Source organism: Typha latifolia, chromosome 11 (assembly GCF_019914945.1).
Source record: "Typha latifolia isolate L0001 chromosome 11, TyphaL0001v2, whole genome shotgun sequence".
NCBI lineage: Eukaryota > Viridiplantae > Streptophyta > Magnoliopsida > Poales > Typhaceae > Typha > Typha latifolia.
This window is the reverse complement of record NC_133096.1, coordinates 106,727-125,813: the sequence shown is the minus strand read 5'-3', so window position 1 is coordinate 125,813 and position 19,087 is coordinate 106,727. Positions and strand designations below refer to the sequence as shown.

The following is a 19,087-nucleotide window of genomic DNA, read 5'->3' as shown; positions in this document are numbered from 1 at the left end:
ATTTCACTATTAGAGGAAAAGACTATAGTGATCAAATTAATAGACAACTACAAATACAGAGGATATTTGCTCAAATTGAGGAAGATGGTCGATTTTATTCAAAATTCAAGCCAGGGATTTGTTGCCCTCAAAATGGACAAATTGATGTTTAACAAACAACATTTATAACTTCTGCAATTCTGTGCACTTCAAAGACATCTCAGACAAGAGTTTACATTTTATTCTTACAATCAATATAATGCTAATAATATTTTCAACTAACTTGGAAAATGTTTTCAAAATAATGGTAGAGAAATTTAGAAGTTTGATAACAAGTCAAGATGATGTCGATGCTGTCAAAGTCCGTTGCTTATTCCCAAGGATTATCACAATAACTGTCACGTCATCATGATACTTTCTCCTCCTTCCATCAGGTATTTGGATCAGTTCTTCAGTTGTGAAACCTGTAGATGGTGCCAAAAATTATAAGGATTTAGGCAAGATGTAAGATTGCACAAGCAATCATTTTCACACTCATAAATAATATAGAAATAAACCATCTCGACATAATATGTCAACGGTTTATAGGTTGAAGCACTTGTTGAGATTCATTAGCACCAAACTTTGGGATTTAGCTGACATGTAGATGTCAGGTATTGCCCAAGCTGTGTGTTTAGTAACTATAAGACTTTAAAACATTAGATGTAAACAATGATTATCTAAATAAAATTCCAGTCTATGAATGTTTATGCAAACCCATGCTGTAAAAAATCCTCATTTCTCATCTTTTGAGTGACCAACAACATCATATATCAGACGATAGAGATCTAGCCCGGTGCTGAAGGCCTATGCATGCCAAAAACAATGGGCTGTTTTATTCTCAAATTAATGAGATTATCTGCCTATTACTGTAGCAGCATAATACAATCAAAGGTTGTTGATGAACAATAAAGTTACAGGATGTACATATATGGTATGTACTTTCAATCCAGTTTCCAGTGAAGCTTGCTTTCGTAAATGCACATATATTAAGTAACAATTGATGAACAAGAAATTTATAAAATAAATGAGAAACTGCAATAGTCAAGCCATAAATGTTGTTTAGTTTTTGTAAAAGCACAAGCTAAAAAGAACATTTCTGCAACATGTAGGTCAAGATAGAGCTCAAATTAATGAAATTAATCATTGATTATGCTCACATTGATAAAAAAATGTTTGGTACAATCCCAGATTCAACAGAATCCTTTGCTCATAAGTAGATATCCTTAAAGAAAACACCTATTCTCCTAGGCTTTAAGATCATGGCTATAGAGGCACCTATGAAGAAGACCCAAAATTTTGCCAATGTACATCAGGTTAAGAATTGAAACAACTTCAAAACAAAATTATGTAAAAGTGGTGTATATATTAAATCATGGATAGTTGTATCTATAATTGAATCAACTGGTCATTTTCTTGCACATCTGTTTATATATGAAAGAGAAAATAATTATCTCAGAAGGAATTTGTTGCCAGATTCAATCTTATATTCATCAAGTTTTCAAAAGTATTTTCCCTAGAACAATTAAAGATCATTAACTTTAATATTCCATCAAGCATTAAACAGCATGCAGTAATTCACAATCCAACTTGAGATTATGTAATGCGAAGAACATTTGACTAACCTCATGACAATGTAGCATGCAGAAACAATTTGACAAGCCTTTGAAACTCGAAAAGAAACAATTAGGGCATTTTTCTTCTCTTATAACTTTAATCATTTAGTCCTAGTTTTTTCCTTGTAAATAAATGCATTCTAAACTACACTGAGAATCTAAGCCATAACGAAAAGCATGCAACTATTTCCATTGACATGAGAAGAAAAGGCTAACTTGTGGATGAAGATAACATCTATTTATCAGACGAAGTTCATGAAGAACTATATCCAAATAAACCACCACAATCAAAATGGACAGAAATAAGAATGATATTGTAGTACCTGCATGTTTTGCAGCTCTATGTAGGAGTTGCCCAATCAGGTATTTTGCAGGGTCATCAAATGGATTTTCCTGAATAAACTGATAAACTAGCTTCACAACCTCGTCGTTGCTGAAGAAATCAAACAATCCATCACTACCGAGTACAACAAACAAATCATTTTCTGACACTTTATGGCTTAAAGTATGTGGATTTGTATGAACATAAGGTGGACTGCATAAATTTCGAACTCGAAGAATGCCCATAAGAGCATCATTGAATTTTTTCTGCAATAGAATTTAATTAAAAAATAATTTAGTTACAATAATTAGTCTAAATCAAACAAAATTTGCTATGCTCTTACACAATTAATAGAAAAGATATTACCTTTTTTAGGTAGCCAACTCCAAATGCTCGAGTAACTTTTAATTTCCCTTTTACCTTACCACAAATGATTACCGAAGGATCATCAGGATGTTCAGCCAAAATTTTCTCATGCTCTATCTGATTATCAACCGTATGACTCTCCGTTAGTTGGACAGCTTGTAATAAACCATTTTCAGAAGCAACAGTGGTAGCTAATACAGCTCTGCTGTCTCCTAAATTCAGAACATACAAATCAATACCGTGAAGAAGCACAATTAGGACACAAGATCCAACAGAAACTAGATCTGGTCTATCTTCCATTTCTAGCTCTACCATACACATAAAGTCATTCTCAGCTTGCACGAGAGCTTGATTAAGGCAATCTAAGACACCAGTTCGGAAAGATTCAGAGGAAAATTCTCCGTCTAAAGACTTGAAGAAAATAGTTTCTCCATCTTCAAAATATGATTGCTTGATAGCCAATGTTAGTTCACTTTTGATGTCATTCCTTTTATCTTGCATATTTTCACATGAACCGTTAGAATCCTTTTGCTGCTTAATACGCCATTCTAGTAAATACAGATAGAAGGATATATTATCATATAAAGTTCCAGCTAGAAAGTCAGCTGCATCTCGTCCATTGAATCCATCATAAACACCACAAAATAACCATCCATTTTTCTCCGAACATACGGCTTGGACTCGATCTTCCCCAGCAGCTCCACCAGCCATCTGTATGTCCATAGGGTTGAGAAAACTTGAAGATTCGACCTTTGTGGGGGCACTAGCAGATCTCCATATGTTTTTGTTTACTTCGACGCCATCGTTATCAGCTGAAATGCTGCTCTGGGAAGATGACGATAATAGGTCCAATCTCGAGACAGAGGGAGAAGTTGTCATCTTTCTAAATGAATTTGGCGAGTCCAATTCGGGTAAGATTTCTTGACGAATAAGACCATTGCATATGTTGGTATTTGCTAAAGTGAAATTTGCACTAATTGCAGCACCAGATAAACAAGAAAATGAACTACTCCTTGACTTTATCATGGAATCTTGAGCCTGAATCTCCGGAGGAAGTTCATATTCACATTCAGCTTCAAAACTATTTTGTTCGGGATTACATTGATAGCCGAAACTGACATTAAGGTCATTATTGCTCTTGGAAAAAATTTTAGTTCCCTCCATGCTCCAGAAGAGAAAATTATAATGCTTCACGTACTGTAGGTATATCACTGACAATCTCTTTTATACTTAAATGCAAAGGAAAACCAAGCCTGCAAAAGCATACAATATGAGTATTTTTTAGGAAACGAAAACGATAGAATATTTAAAAAAACCTAGATTAACAAATGAGTTTTTCAACAATATGCTATATGATCTCAACACAAACATTCAAAACTAGGACAGTCAAGTCACATTCCAAAAATCATAACACTTTTGCCTATTGAAGCAAGTAATGCATCCTTGTTAATAACTAGTTAATTATACACACAAGCCATGTAGGGTAAAGTACCTAGATTTCTAACAATAAAATGCCATCCTATAAGGTATACAACTAGCAATTGATACAGGGTTAACTGAAGAAGGTCATTGAATTTGAAAGCATACCGTAATGTAGAGGTCATATATTTGACTGCTTTAGATGGATGAAAATATCTATAAGACAAAAGTAAAGCCCCGTTAGGCAGCAATGGTACTTGATACCACCTGTGGCTACCACACCATCATATTACGCCTTCAGAGCTATCCCTTGAGCTTATTAACTTAAAAAGATTCCAACTTTAAGCTTAACATTCTTTCATAATCTTTATGAACTAATAAATATTCCAACTTCCCTAAATTTGTCTCTCCCACCCTTTACTCTAGTTATCTGCTATAAAAACACAAGATAGCAAGAATACAATGCCCCGGAAACCAATCTTACTTGCAATGAGAACAGAGGTCTTCTCTTTAACGAATGAACCCATGGATAAGGGCATAATAGAACAGGGACAACAATTTCCACACTTGGTTTCCTTGAAGGTATTTGCTGCACACAACACGGTAGCAGCATATTTTCATCAAAAAATAAAATAAATAAATAACAAGTAGCAGCATATCTATGAAAAGAAAACATCAGATGAAAACGTCGAACAAAGATCTAAACAGAAAAATAAATTACCAATGCTTCCATTTAGTTAGAAGGAAAATGTTGGCAAACGATCTAGCTCCACTACCCTCCCCATCCTTTATCTATGACAAAACTCACTCTAGATACTAAACCTGAAACATAATCCGCAAGATTAAAATTCAACAAAGATTCAGATACAAGTAAGAGGGAGTGAAAAAATAAAAATAAATGTCAAATAAAACATACCGAAAATCTCAAGTAAAGATCAATAACGATAGAAGAGGCGTAGGTTGAGAAATATTAGGGATAACTTACTCTCAACTTGATTGGAAATAGCTAGAGTAGCAGTAGGTTGGAGAAAGAGGTGGGAGAAGATCGCAATTGCAATTCTAAAGCGGAGGAGGGGAAGAGAAAGAGGGAAATCGCATTTAGAGGAAGAATCGAGTTGACTGTTTCCTGCCATCTCTTCGATTCCATCCATCAAAAAAAAAAAAAAAAAAATTCAATAAATTATACAAGAAAAGAAACCGTAAGAGGAACCCCGTTTGTGGTGCGTGGGACCCAGGGAGGAAACCCCAAATCGTGACGTGGGATGTGGCGAGTCGAGGCGTCTGTTTATGTGCATTGTATGGTATAATAGTCGTATAGATACCAACGAGATTCCAAGTCGAATTCGAAATCGAATTTCGAATTTGGATGCATGCACTGTCACTGATACGGCCTATGCTCCAAGCCATACATACATACGCCTACTACCACTACTACCATACGGTCATCATACCCGTCCATTTATTTAATCCATTATATTTGTGAAAGTAATTTTTTATTATATAATTATAATTGTAATTCTTATTTTGTTTTAAACAAACAAATAAATAAAAAACTACGATAAGTTATAAGGTGAAATAGAGGAATGAAGTGCATCTAAGTTGGAGAAAAAAACAAAAAAAAAAAACAAAGGCGTGTGGAAGAGTAGTTTTTGTTTTGGAACGATTCCCTTTAATTTTGGTGTGCTTATAAGAAAAAATAATTATTAGAATACACACATGAGTAGAACGAATATGAAAAAGTAAACGAGACATCATGGGGAGCAAAGTTGACAGAGATCGATATTTAACAATCAATAATGACGTTATAGATATATATTTAACATCGATTCGATGATGTTTAAAAATTCATAACTTGAGTTTAACCATTATTAATATCGTAGAAATTAAATTGAATACTAGACTAATTCAAATGTAGTACTCTCATCTATATCATGCGTGGGTGCTCTTAAAACGGAAGCTCATCACGAAAAATAGTGATACCGTGGCTGAGGAGGATAAGAGCTCATCCTTCTCAACTTGGTCTTCCTGCGTCTCTCCTTATTTATTCCTATCTATTATTGTTTACTTCATACATGCATGGGATAAGAGTACTCATGGTTCACCCCTATTTATAGTCTTCTTAGATTGGATCAAGTTTTAATTTACTTCATTAAAAGAAAAGCACTGTAAAAGTTATAGCTAACTCTCTACTAATCACTATGCATGGGATATCATAGGGATACTCGATATGTGCTAAAATTTCAATGATTATTTGAATGCCGTTTTCTGTAACCTATGATCACCTAATAGTTTGTCTGTATCTCTCTCACGTTTATTAGTATAAAAGGTTCGTAAATCCTTACATTTAGTGGTTATTAGTAAAGAACAATCAAGTTAATAAAAAAATATATATATATATAGTTTACGATAATCAAGCGACTCTCAGCAATAATTAAGTACCATTTGCTTGAGTGATAGCCAGGCGAGCAGAATTAATGTAGTTTAACCTTCCACGTCTAATTAGAACTGAATATGTTAAAAATATTATCCAGGTGAGATCATCCATGTTATCTTCCTGAGACTTTTGTATATAATAGCAGAGGCATAAAAAAGAATTAAGCAACGACTAATATAATAAAGTTTCAACTAATTATACCTTCATTAGTGTCCCTTTCAGTTGAATACTGCTCTGTTATAATACCGCGATATATAATATGATGCAATGAACCAACCACTAGCACCTGAATATTTTTGAAACGTCAATTCAACCATATGATTTTATATTAAGCTATAGCAAAAACCAACTTAAATATATCTTAACTAATAGTTTCAAACTTTCGATGGGTGGTAGTACTGTTTGGACTGCCAAGTTGGATCTTTTCACTTTCTACTTCGTGGCATTAGGACTTCACCTAAGGACAAAAAAAGAGAAAAACTGCAAGAAAAAGGAAGGTACAGAAAATGGTGATTTGGGCTCGTCTTCGTTGGAGAATAGCTTCGTTTGTCCTAACACTGACACTAACACACAGTTAAGAGGGTTAATAGTATGGGTTGGTAGGGATTCACTGCAACCTCGGTGGGAGAATTAGTTGCTGCAAGCCTCAAGATTTTGAATTGCAGATAGAAGACCTTGCTGCAGCTCAGTTTGGAAAAGTAGGAGTAAATTAGTAGCAAGTGGATAATAAATTTATCCATTGAGACTTGAGAGCTTAATGTTATTGGCCTATCGAACTCCCGAAAGGGTGACGACTAACGACCTACTACTCTCTACCTCTGTTGTATTATGAATGGATGTCAAAATATTTGCTGATGAACTTGCATATGATTTGTTTATTTGAGCCTGTGACAAACGGAATATAGAATCTGATTCCAGAACACTCTTTTGTGTGTGGTCAAATCATAAATAATTACTTGCAAATGGAAGGTCAGATCAATCTGCTTTCTGTTAGCTCCAATCTTATGAAATAGTATAATAGAACATGGAATGGAAGATAGACCAGACTCATGCAACCAAAAGAGAAGCTATACAAAGACGACACCACCACCAAAATAATGAAATGCACATGCTCATAAGCCAATATAGACGAATCCTTAAAACTGGTGGCAGAGATGATAGTGAACGTATAATATACATCACACATGGCTGTGGGTGTTACCACCCAAATCCGAGCAGCTGAAATCATTAATAGGCCATTGAACGATAAATTAAGTGCACACAGCCGGAATTGGAGAGTACAACTCCAACAAAATGAAGTATATCACCAAACATTTTTCTTGATTCAAAATATCTCAACCTAATCCCATAACTGTCAAACAGCAATAGCATAGGTTTACACTTTACATCTTTCCTTTTCCTAACCATCTCTCTTGTTTGTAGAAGCAACAATTTCTCACTTCCACACGCCTCAATATCTAAGCTCATGCTTTTACTAAATGAGCTCCAATAGGTTCCGAATAGGATGTGAAGACTCCAGTAAACCTCAGAGCTCACATGTGTTCAGCATAATTACACAAATCTAATGCACGCCAGGCACTAGAACAAAAGAAAAAGAACACTTCACGTATCTTTAAGAATCAAGTCCAGTCTTGGACTTCTCTGGAAAGAACCCTTAGCATCAAGACCCATGCTCCGAATACTACAGCATGCTAGGAAAAACATCCCTGATTTCACCTCTGCAATGAACAAAACCAGTTATATTAGAACAGGATAAAATTTAAGCTGCCCAAGTAACCTCATGCTAATTAATCAGCCTCAAACTACCAATCCTCATTCCATTGAAATGCTATCAACTAAAGCAGTATCATTTAAACACGCAAACCTACCCAACCTAATACGGTATATGCATCCTACTTAAAATGGCTACTAGGTCAAGTGAGTCAAAGATGCCCATCAATCTGGAGTTCATCGAATAGATGTAGCATCTTCTGCTCAAAGTGTCAAGATGAAAGCTATTGAAGCAATGACATCAGTAAGAGGAGTGCCGTAGGGATGTCACTATCAAGGGCCATGATTATTTCAATAGTACGTGAAGTCTCCACCTCAAGCTAGGTAATTTGAAGCACTAATATCAACTTAAGCACGCAAACATACCCAACCCAATATAGTACTTGCAATATGCATCCTACTTAAAATGGCTACTAGGTCAAGTGAGTCAAAGATGCTCATCATTCTGGAGTTCATCGAATAGATGTAGCATCTTCTGCTCAAAAGTGTTGAGATGAAAGCTATTGAAGCAATGACATCAGTAAGAGGAGTGCCATAGGGATGTCACTATCAAGGGCCATGTTTGTTTCAAGAGTAGGTGAAGTCTCCACCTCAAGCTATGTAGTTTGAAGCACTAATTTCATTCCAAGTGAATTAATTCATTAAATCATAAACCCATGCATCACTAAGGAAGAAAACGTATTATGCCAAAATAAAATCTGAATAAAAAAATTGCCAACAATATTATCTACTGTACAAGCCCATAATTTGCAACTTCTCCCGAAGGAATCATTAACTTAAAACAGTCATACAAACAAAAATAATAATCTACTACTGAGCCCATTCACAACCAACCAATCTATTGATAAAATTGTGTACCATCGTATAGAATAAACAATACAGATTCCATCAGCTGTTGTTATTCCAACTTTTCATGAAGAAACTGTTAACTGAAAATCTACATGTAGCATAGTTCCCCTAGTACACAACCTAAGATTAACTCACTAACTATCAACCCAGAAGAAATGTTAATAGAGTGGGTATATAACCATTCAATGGCACAAGTAATACATCATCTCTCAAGAACCAAGATAGAGAATTTGAACAGAAGATGGTAGGCTGATAACCATTGGCTGATGCTGACAACCAAGGGACTTGGTAGGATGAAAGTAATTCCTCTAGAGGAACGATGCTGTCATAGTAGCATAGTTCCCCTAGTAGAAAAGAGCAATATTATTATAATTTACATTACTTTGAATTCACGTTTGTTGCCCTGTTTTGAATTCACGTTTGTTGCCCTGTTTTCTTTGCCTTCATAGGACCGTCCACAGTTCAACTTCTGGTTGCTGATGGACAAGAGGAGTTTACTTCCAGCCGAGCCAATACAATAGACAGCTGAAGTGAGTGAGACATCAAATCAGTCTTAGACTTTAAACCTTGAGAGAATTTAAACACCACATAACAACAGGCTAACATAACAGCGGTCCACCAATGTTATGGACTAGCATAAGGATATAATTTCAGTCTGAACATGTTACACCTGGGTGAAATCAAAAAAATATTTAAGTCTTCAAGGCACACCAACACATCACGCACAACGCTCAGACAGCAAGAAGTCCATGCACCATTAGTAAGGGGGCACACATGTACACCGATCCAAGCCGTACAAATAATGTATTATCTGCTATCATGCATCCGATGGTCCACTAGGACGACCCCAATGGACATGCTCGAACCAAACCACCCTACCTACATAATGGCAACTCAATAACCAAAACTCCAATAGCACGCACTATTGGTAAATGGCATCAATAGTTTCCTTGTTTTTGATACGGGGGATGGCAATTAGCGGCCGACATAACATGTGTCATACCACATGCCATGCCAACACACCACTGATGAAAAGTATGGCATAGATAGTGGGAGGATAGAGATATAAAGGGGGGGGGGGGGGGTGACACGGCCCGTGCCGTAGCACTTGCCGCCCATACACAAGAGAGGGAGAGAAAAAGAGCATAAAGACTAGTAGCGCTTCATCGTTATCGTCATCATCATCATCGCTGACCTTGCCATTGCCTGTCATGCTCAAGGTTGCCGATCGCGACGCAGATGCCCTAGCCTTTACCAAACAACTCGACCCACTCGGATCGTCTTCCTCCTCGAGCCAGCAAAGGCTAGGGCATCTGCGTCGCGAACGAGTAACGACAACCTCGAGCAAGACAGGCGACGACGAACGATAACGATGAAGAGTCTTCAGTGAAGCGCTGCTAGGAAAGGTGTCGTGCCCATCGTCGTTTGCAATACTAACGGACATTCTACGGTCAAGAAGGCTAATACACGACCAAATTGGGTAGTAACGGCACCACATCATAAATATCCAAAAAGGAAGTCTGACGGAAGTAATATTGCCAAAAGGAAAAAATCAAATCCCCAAATTTGAAATTCATACTCCCTAAAGTAATAATGCATGCATAGTAGCAAGAAGGAAAGAGGAAAAGAACAAAAAAGAAAAAGCAAAGAAAGGATACACATCCATATCTCGAACTTTCAATTATTTCCCTTTCTCCCGCTCTGTCACTTTTTATCCCTCTAGTTCCCGTCTCTCTCACTTCTCTATAACCTATTGTGGTATCTTATTATCACTGTTAATTCTAGATAGTTTAGAGGCAAAATTAATCCAGCAGGTAAAATTTCTATTTGAGATATAACTCATCATATATGGGCTTGAAACTTAAATTGATAATCAGCAAATCATTGAAATTTTTTTCTAGAACAGAACTTAATTTAAAGTAGAAATATCCTTTGAATTAAGTCCGAAACAAAATACGTTGAATTCATCAAACTGAGATAATTATTCTGCACAATTGCTTAAATATTAATAAGCTACACAGTACCACAATTTTAAATCAGATTCACAACCTTAAAGTAAACAAATAATAAACTTTTAAATAGTCAGTTCTGGTGGTCCAACTAACCTCATTTATTTGTCAAGTTATGGCTTATGAGAAGGTAGAAAACCACCAGGGTCCAGGGACCAAAAATTTCTTAGGAGCCTTGGTTGGGGTGTTAAATCACATGAACAGAAAAACATGCTTGTCCAACAATAACACATGTACTGATCTGATCCAAGGAAACTGATGAAAAGGACTACTTACATCCATCTTTTGCTTTCTCTGAAACACAAAAAGATCCAAGATTTTACAGGTTGGTATTGTCACGCATAATAGCTCTCCATTCCTTAAGGCATCACATAACAACCTGAACAATAAAGATAGAAGGAAAAATAAGACAACATCCCAAGCTGACATCCTTAAACGAAAAGAAATTAGGGAAAGGGGATCGCAAAATAACAAAGAAAAGGCACATCGGCTTAATTTTATTACAGACACTTCTAGTACGTTCTCCTACCTTCGCTCTGTTCAAAGACGAACTGCCATGAGTCTAACAACCATAAATTATTTGTATTATTTAAATTGGATCACCCAACTCATCAAAAAAGCACTAGCGCTGAGTTTGCTTCAGAAACATGTTGATGATTTACATGAACTTTCGCAAATCTTTGCCACAAACACCAGAAAGAAGCCCTTAAACGAGAAATCAACACATCATATACACAATTACACTACAAGCCATACTCGGTCCTTTCCATTTCCATACATCAATACATAAAATAGAAAGAGAAGGTAAGGTAGGGCGGAAGGAAGAAAAATAGAGATACCAACATAAAACTCTCCATGAGTGACACCAGGGAAACACAAATAATTCCCTTCTTGCTCCTTTTCGAGATCTAGTCATCAACCCGATCACTGAGCCTCCACGGTACGGGTGGAGGTGGAGGAGACAGCAGGCGGCGGTCCAGCAGCCGGAGGCGCGTGAGGAGAGCTGGGGTGGGAGTGGGAGCCCGCCCTGTGGAGGCGGCACTTGAAAGATCCGGCGTGGGTCGCCGGAGCGCACACGCACTTAGGCGTGGTGCCGTGGCCGCAAGGGGATGATGAGTTAGAGGACAATGACCTACGGAGATCTCGCGGCGACAGCGCCGCCTGGTTGCCCTGGCCAGCGTCGACATAGTTGGATGCCATCAACTTCTGCTCAACAATCTCGAGATCTGAACCAAAGCACACATCAAATGCTCCTCAGATCCACAGCACGGCAGCAGTTACAAACTATATTAAAAAATATACAGGTAAACATCTAATTAAAAAAAAACAACAATCCGAGGAATGGCACGACGGATCAGAATCTACCTGATCTAACGACAACAAGACCGGATCTAAAAGAACAGAGCGCCGATCTCGATTGATTAAAAAAGGGTAACAGTAAAAATCCCAGAATAAAATATAATAGTAAGATCAAGAAAAATATTATGAAAAGGAACAAACAAGCTCCATAAAAGGTTAAAACAAATCCTAATATTTAATAGTTAAGAATGTAATTTAAAATGACATTTGTCGCCTGGTAGGAAAATTTTACCTGCTGGTTTAGGCGATGTAAGTCTGGATCTCCGTGCAAGAGTAATCCAGATGAGATTATTTCTTTCTTTCTTATAGCGAAATTTAAGAAGCGGGAGTAAAGGAACGGAGAACCCAAGATTTTATGTCGCCAGAGCGGCAAACTGCATTCCCCTAAGTCGGCACGGGTATTTATAGCCGGACTCCCCGCCACGGGCAGCACGGGCAGCTTCCTTCCCTCCTGCCCGGGATTCCTTCCCACCCGATCCTGGGCCCCGCCACTGTAAACTAAACTAAACTAAACCAAACTAAACTAATTGGTTCGCGCACGAAATGACGTAAACACCACCCACTAGAAGCACGAAAAAAAGTTCCGTTAGGACAAGACGGTAATTCGGCAAGGCCGTTCTAGATCGGAGACATCGGCATGTGACGGTTATGCGCTTTCATCTCACGTGTATCCAGTGGGCCCAATTCACACGTGGAATAAACCAAAACGGTCGAGCCATAAATGCAGCCTTGGTTGGCGTGCCTCGTTATTATATCCAAGGCCCAAAAAGCCCATAGACTGGCGGCCCACCGAGTATCCAACGCTATGCAGCTCTATGCGCGACACGTATCTCCAGAAACCTCGATCATCCACTGCGGTCGGAAGAGGTTAAAACGTCAGATTCCATTAGCCACAGCATTATTTCTCCTCTTAGACACGTCAGCATCTTAGCAACGTGTGAAGGCACACAAGAGATCATAAATCATAGATGATATCTCACGTCAGTGTTTGGTTTTATCGTGTACAGTAAATCCTATCCGCATACATTCGTGGGAGGAGGAAGACAAGACACGTGTGACAAAGTGTGGCCAAAGGAATGGAGAGGATAAGGGTTCAGATGGAGCCAAACTAGGGTTTCACGTCAGATTTGGAAAGAAGGGGATGGTGAACTTAGACCAATTAAGCAAGGGGATCATCGAATAAGTCGTTGCCTAGTAGTAAATTAATTATAAGCCTCGGTATTTGTGTACACATATATATATATATATATATATATATATATGAGGTACGTGTGGGGTCCAGAAGGGTGGTGAACTGGTTAAGCAACCACATGGATAATTAGTACGTATAAAAACGCAGTGGATAAGCATCAAAAGGAAGCTAACTATATGAGGGCCCACATTTTACCCTTAGTCTGTAGATAGAGTTGCTTTAATCTAGCTGGCAGATAGGATTTTTTTTCTTAAGCTGCCGTCATGTGGTCGACTATTAATAATTTGATGGAGCAAGATTCTCCCAAAAATCTAAGTAAAAATGTGTATATGAGACGTCGAGGTGACAATTAATTGCAAATTAATTATTCATCTAAGTGACGAGACTGGTAGTTCGATCATCGGTTGGGTAGATTCTGAGCATCATCGTATTGGATGTTGTGTATAGAGACTATAGTCTATGGATAGATATTTATATATATGCACCTGTGGCAGTGGGCCTTATCAAGATCGTGCCCTCGTACATTAGGCCCAGATCATGTTGATGTGATTACAATAAAAAGGTGTAGATATTTTTCTTTTACTTCTTTTCTTTAGCACTTGGATGTTTCCAGTTCACTAATAACGAAGTAGATAGAATTGATCAAACCCAGGTGGTAAATATTAATTCCCACCGACATGTTGTGGAGGCAAGAGACGTTAGACGTACCCTGTGGATTTAGCAGTCACACCCGTGACCGTGAGGGAGAGGGAGGGTACTGGGTGGGCCGGGCAGTCCATGTCGGGCTTAAAAAGATGGAAATAAAATGGGCCCTCACTACCAAATGTATCCTCCTTAGTCGTTATCTCTATTATGGTGGAAGGTGTCGACATGGATGCCCACTAGAACGCAACATATCAGCAGTTCCTCACAGATACAGGATATATTTAATTTAATTAAAAAAAATTAATCTAGTAATTATAGATGAGACTTCTTGTTGTACACGAATTAATTATTATATATATAGCCACAGTTTGATTTCTAGTGATTGTCTTGATAAGGACCACCATGCAATGCAAGCAGCATCATATATATGTATATATATATATTGGAGAAGAAGGTACTTGAATGGATTTCATTAATTTTCCAATTACATGCAAACAGAGTCATGTGGCCAGCTAATTAAACTATCACAGGACTTAGCTTTAGTTGCTGAGAGTTTGTGTGCTGTGCTCTTCCTACTTCCTACTATACAAGGTAGTTTCAAACTTTTTCCAGTTCGACCGCAGCAGCGGTATTAGGAGAAAAGAAAAGAACACAACTGTTTATAAACCTCATATGTAGAGGGGTTAGCCCTTTATATATATAGATACAGAGAGAGAGAGAGAGAGAGAGAGAGAGAGAGAGAGAGAGAGAGAGAGAGAGAGAGAGAGAGAGAGAGAGAGAGACTAAAAGGATGCAAGGAATAGTGCTAAACTAAACGAGGGTCCGGAATTCTAGAGGGTTGTTCTTTGGTTATGCACAAACATAAATAGAATGGACTATTCTCTTTGCAACTTGCGCTCAAGGTTACCTCTCATTAATTCATCCCAATAGACATAGATTTTAAGCTAAGACTAATGAGTTATATTTTACTGACTCAAAACCAGCATAAATCATATTTGAGTTATAAGGCACATTACTTTGAATTCTGTGCTTGGCATATATTATATAGGCCCCTCCTATTTTGAATAATTACATAAGATAATCAAGTTTAGTTGGCCCCTCTTCTGGTAAGGTCTGCCTCTCTGCCCAATTGACTCTAGCCAATAAAGTATTTTAACGTTACATATGAAAATATCTGCTGCCACCTAACGTCTCTGCAAGCTAGGTAATACCGACCTTAAACACCCAATAATTGCGAGCCATGCACCCAGAATTCTAGATGGACTACTATTGACAATGATAAAGGAGAGGAGGCAAAATTAATTGTGACCATCTTAAATATCTTAAAGGACAAGAGCACCGTTAAGAATAAGCATATATATTTGAATAAAGTGGCGTCTTAGGAAGGAATATTTAAGTATTGAGTAAGAATAGGCAGGTATTTATGTCGTTATCTAAGAATGGCGGGGAGCCAACAACCTTATCCCTTGACATTGCATTCAATTCCGATCCTTGAATGGGGGTGGTTGAAGACGTTGGCTGCCTGCCTTTCTTCTTCTTCTTTTTTTGTATCTTTCATTCTCTCAAGCAGGCCTAATTCCATCCCCATCTATTGATGGGTGGTGGTTAATCCAACTTGTGTATCCATGTCCTGACATGATCCCTGATGTGACCCTGGATGCATTTGTTGAAATATATATATATATACCAATTAATCCTCAGCAAGAATAAATGAGGCCCATCTAAGAAAAGTCCTATTTGGGGGCTAAATGACCATTAAAAAGCCCAATAAGTGTATATATATATATATATAAGCATCAATTTTGATATGAATTTATGATTGAAATTTGAAAAGTCGATCGGATATTGGGAGAACGATGTAATTAATTACTAATTAACAGTCCGAGCTCCTCCTGTATTAAAATCCTAGCTAGCTTAAGTTAAGTAGGAGTTGGCGATCCTTCCATAGGCTCCTTTTGGGAAGAAACCACCGGGAGTATGAGCGCTTCCTGTGCCGTAGACAATACTGAGGATCTCTTTTGGAGTCCGGGCGTAACCTAACGAGTAGTCATCACCTGCGATCACATTGCCTGAAATCTTACCCTCCGCGCCCTTGGCAGGAGGGACGATCAGCCCTTCATCCTTCACGCCGGCGCCGCCTAGCTCATCTCGCAGATCGGAGATCCGCGCCGTGAATCCTGCGACGGTGGCGTTGTACGGGTGCACCTTCGACCACGCTCGCTCGTACAGAAGCGTGCGTATAACCGCGTCTTGAGCAGACTCCACGGCCAAAAGTCCAGCTACAATCTGCGGACATGGGTAATTTTGCATTACATAAATATTTATATCTTAACTTATGTTGTTGCAAAATAATCTCATCAAGCAAATCAATTAACAACTAGGAGGAAGCATCTGTTATATATCCTGCTGATACTTGGAGAACTGAACGAGAATTTAATGTAAGAAATATTTACGAGACAATTAATCTCTCTCTCTCTCTCTCTCTCTCTCTCTCTCTCTCTCTCTCGTTTTTTAACAGATATCTATATATAATCTGAGTGATCTGTGAGGTCTGTATATACATTCCTACATAATGGGGGTCAGCTGTCTATAATATTTTGTTGGTTTGTAATAACAAAATTTTTACAAAGAATAACTTAGCGAAAAGAGGATGAGCAGGGAATTCTAAATACGTATTTTGTGGCAAAGAGGATACTGGAAGACACTTGTTTATGGGCTGTGCTTATGCAAGGCAATTGCTTCTTTGGATGCATGAACTTCCTGGTTGTAGTGAGCTACCAAATTATATGACGGAACTGTAATTTGATTGGATATAAAGAAAGTGGTAAAAAGCTGGAATAGTTGCTATAATCTAGGCTATCTGGCTGGAAAGGAAATGAAGAACTAATATTAAATCTTTAATCTTTTGCTAGACAAGTGTTCAAGGAGAGGACTCTAAAGACATGGTGCGAAAGTTGTTTACTGGAGGAGATGTTAAAAATCCTGTAAATTACAAGGTGAAGAGAAGGAATCAAAATAATGAAAATTTTGGTAGGATAAAAGGAGTTCCTATGATTTTCAATAACTACTAATTTGTTGTAACTATCTTGTATCGGTAAGCATGCATCTTCTTTTGAAAAATCCCTCAATTTCGTTCCTTCCACAATAACAACCAAGTTAAGGCAATTATTTTGTTCCATCCTGGTCTCAGATCTTTACTAATATCTTAGTTGTTTTGTTGGTGGTTTTGCTTACTATTTCTGTTTTGTTCTACTTTCAGTTAGTAAGCTGGTTCTAATGAACTTGGTACACTCTTAGTAGTAAACTATGTACTGTTTGTGGTTGGTAATGGTGAGACTAGATGTACTAGTGGCCTATATGCTGGGTTTTGATTTGCTTTCTTTCAGTGACATTTTGTTAATACTGGTTCTGTTATAGGACCACTGCTTGTGTTTTTATCTTTCAATTAACTTTTTGTCAAAAAAAAAGTAGGCTAATCGAGTATATACTAAACATAGATTAATCTCTTAGAAAATAAAATTAGATTAATAAGAGATATAATTAATCAATAGAGAAGGAAATTTAAGCGAACTAAAAGTGTCTGGTCTGAGGTTTGGTATTCATTCCCTTGGAGGCAGCAAACGTCCTATCAGGTGATTCACCATGGGATCTCCAAGGTCCAACTAATCCATGTTGTAGTACCTCTATGATCCAATGATGGAGCACTAATGAAGTGTGAACTCATGTCGACATATGATCAAAGTAGGAATAAAATAGAGACAGAAATATAGATATTAGGAAGTGAGTAATATCAGAAAGAAAGATATAACAGTTATGTTATATGCACAGGAGTATAATACTCTTTTTATAATTACTATATCAATTGTAATTTACTTAGTTTATTACAATCTCCTCCTAATACGAAGGCAGGAGGACGAGAGGTTATGCCACCTCTTGCAATCTCCTACAAAAATGGGGGAGGTAAGGCGACTACTAACAGGTGGTTGAAAATTTTCATCCATTTTTACCTCTCGTTTTGAAATTGAATAAATCTAAATTTAAATTCAACAAGGAAAGAAGGCATGCATGCACGTGGACAAGAAGCTGTTTCTCACACTGTTTGCATGCCAAGTATTAGTAACGCTAGCTTTGCACACGTATAATAATACCTTCTTCAACAAGAGTGCTTGTTGTGAGAGGAGGAAAGCATGACATACATATGCGTTAAAGCTTTCACACACTACCAGATTAATTATCTCTTCTGATCATGTCATTGAAACGGTCTCTTTTTTTTTCCCCTGTTTGTGCATGTTTAAACATTTCTGGTATATATGAATCCGAGGGCATTTTCTGGCCTATTTGCTAGAGATTTCATTTCCTTTTAGTTTAGAGGAAAAGTAGATATTAGGAAATAATTACCTTCTTGGCCTGAGCACTCTTGAGCTTGGGGTTCGCCCCTACGTAACCAGTGAGGCCGACGTACGGAATAAGATAAGAGGCGAGGAGATAGTTGACTCCATTGGCGTAGGGGTCGAAAGGCGGATTCAGTGCGTATCCCATTGCCTTGTTCATGGTCGTCGCGAAGCTTCTCGAGCTAATATCAAGCGATGGCCTTGGAAATCCCTTAACACTCTTCTTAATCGCCCTGCGTGCAATTATATTAACATACATGGACCACCAAATTAAAATTAACTAAAGGTATAGACAGTACTCCACGAAGGAAATTAATTATAGACTGAGATGACTACGTACGTACCTAAGATGGCCTACTTCTTGGAAAGCGAACTGTAACACTACATCACGAAGGAGTGGATCTAGATTGGCCCTCTTGGCTCCGGTGGGAGGAGGGCCGCCCATGGTCAGGTTGGGTGCGACTACATCCAGACCATGGCCAAGGGAACCCCACAGGAAGAACTCGGCCTCGAGGAACTCGAGGTTAAGTGGGAATTCGAGGAGGTCGACGTCGGATTCTGGGAGGGAGATATCTCCATGACCCACATCGACCTTTGAAACGGTCGAGGGTGGAGTTGTGAAGAGGAGGAGGAGGAGGAGGAGGAGAGACGCAAATAGAGTGGAAGAGAAGTTTGCAGCCATCGTTAATTTGCTCGG

The 19,087-nt window shown here is 38.0% G+C and overlaps 2 protein-coding genes and 3 long non-coding RNA genes across 8 annotated transcripts; 1 reads left to right on the top strand and 4 right to left on the bottom strand.

Moving 5' to 3' along the window:
• Window positions 1–75: 75 nt before the first annotated feature.
• LOC140798188 (probable protein phosphatase 2C 39) lies at window positions 76–4,912 on the bottom strand. Of its 4 annotated transcripts, none has more exons than XM_073151951.1 (6): window positions 4,658–4,912; window positions 4,463–4,563; window positions 4,226–4,330; window positions 2,323–3,575; window positions 1,958–2,222; window positions 76–443 (listed from the first exon to the last, which is right to left on the bottom strand). In XM_073151951.1, the coding sequence occupies exons 4-6, from the start codon at window positions 3,484–3,486 to the stop codon at window positions 316–318; spliced, it is 1,557 nt and encodes a 518-aa protein (XP_073008052.1). In that variant the 5' UTR covers window positions 3,487–3,575; window positions 4,226–4,330; window positions 4,463–4,563; window positions 4,658–4,912; the 3' UTR covers window positions 76–315. The 4 variants fall into 4 exon arrangements, with proteins under 4 accessions (XP_073008052.1, XP_073008053.1, XP_073008054.1 ...); XM_073151952.1 differs by having other exon boundaries at window positions 4,727–4,893; XM_073151953.1 differs by lacking the exon at window positions 4,463–4,563 and having other exon boundaries at window positions 4,727–4,912.
• Window positions 4,913–8,759: 3,847 nt separating this feature from the next.
• LOC140797453 (uncharacterized) lies at window positions 8,760–11,217 on the bottom strand. The gene is made up of 2 exons (XR_012110665.1): window positions 11,080–11,217; window positions 8,760–9,319 (listed from the first exon to the last, which is right to left on the bottom strand). It is a non-coding gene; the product is annotated as an uncharacterized lncRNA (long non-coding RNA).
• Window positions 11,218–11,411: 194 nt separating this feature from the next.
• LOC140797452 (uncharacterized) lies at window positions 11,412–12,540 on the bottom strand. Its single transcript, XR_012110664.1, has 2 exons — window positions 12,395–12,540; window positions 11,412–12,029 (listed from the first exon to the last, which is right to left on the bottom strand). It is a non-coding gene; the product is annotated as an uncharacterized lncRNA (long non-coding RNA).
• Window positions 12,541–15,785: 3,245 nt separating this feature from the next.
• Window positions 15,786–19,087, bottom strand: LOC140797930 (ferritin-like catalase Nec2). The gene is made up of 3 exons (XM_073151636.1): window positions 18,735–19,087; window positions 18,398–18,623; window positions 15,786–16,285 (listed from the first exon to the last, which is right to left on the bottom strand). The coding sequence occupies exons 1-3, from the start codon at window positions 19,070–19,072 to the stop codon at window positions 15,914–15,916; spliced, it is 936 nt and encodes a 311-aa protein (XP_073007737.1). The 5' UTR covers window positions 19,073–19,087; the 3' UTR covers window positions 15,786–15,913.
• Window positions 16,157–17,175, top strand: LOC140797931 (uncharacterized). Its single transcript, XR_012110749.1, has 2 exons — window positions 16,157–16,297; window positions 16,912–17,175. It is a non-coding gene; the product is annotated as an uncharacterized lncRNA (long non-coding RNA).

Excerpts from the sequence above, each read along its gene's own strand:
- LOC140798188 (XM_073151951.1), bottom strand. The coding sequence starts at position 3,486 with ATGGAGGGAACTAAAATTTTTTCCAAGAGCAATAATGACCTTAATGTC. Across the intron at positions 2,223-2,322 it reads GAGTTGGCTACCTAAAAAAG|AAAAAATTCAATGATGCTCT; the intron begins GTAATATCTTTT and ends ATTCTATTGCAG. Across the intron at positions 444-1,957 it reads TAGAGCTGCAAAACATGCAG|GTTTCACAACTGAAGAACTG; the intron begins GTACTACAATAT and ends CACCATCTACAG.
- LOC140797930 (XM_073151636.1), bottom strand. The coding sequence starts at position 19,072 with ATGGCTGCAAACTTCTCTTCCACTCTATTTGCGTCTCTCCTCCTCCTC. Across the intron at positions 18,624-18,734 it reads CAAGAAGTAGGCCATCTTAG|GGCGATTAAGAAGAGTGTTA; the intron begins GTACGTACGTAG and ends AATTGCACGCAG. Across the intron at positions 16,286-18,397 it reads AGAGTGCTCAGGCCAAGAAG|ATTGTAGCTGGACTTTTGGC; the intron begins GTAATTATTTCC and ends CCATGTCCGCAG.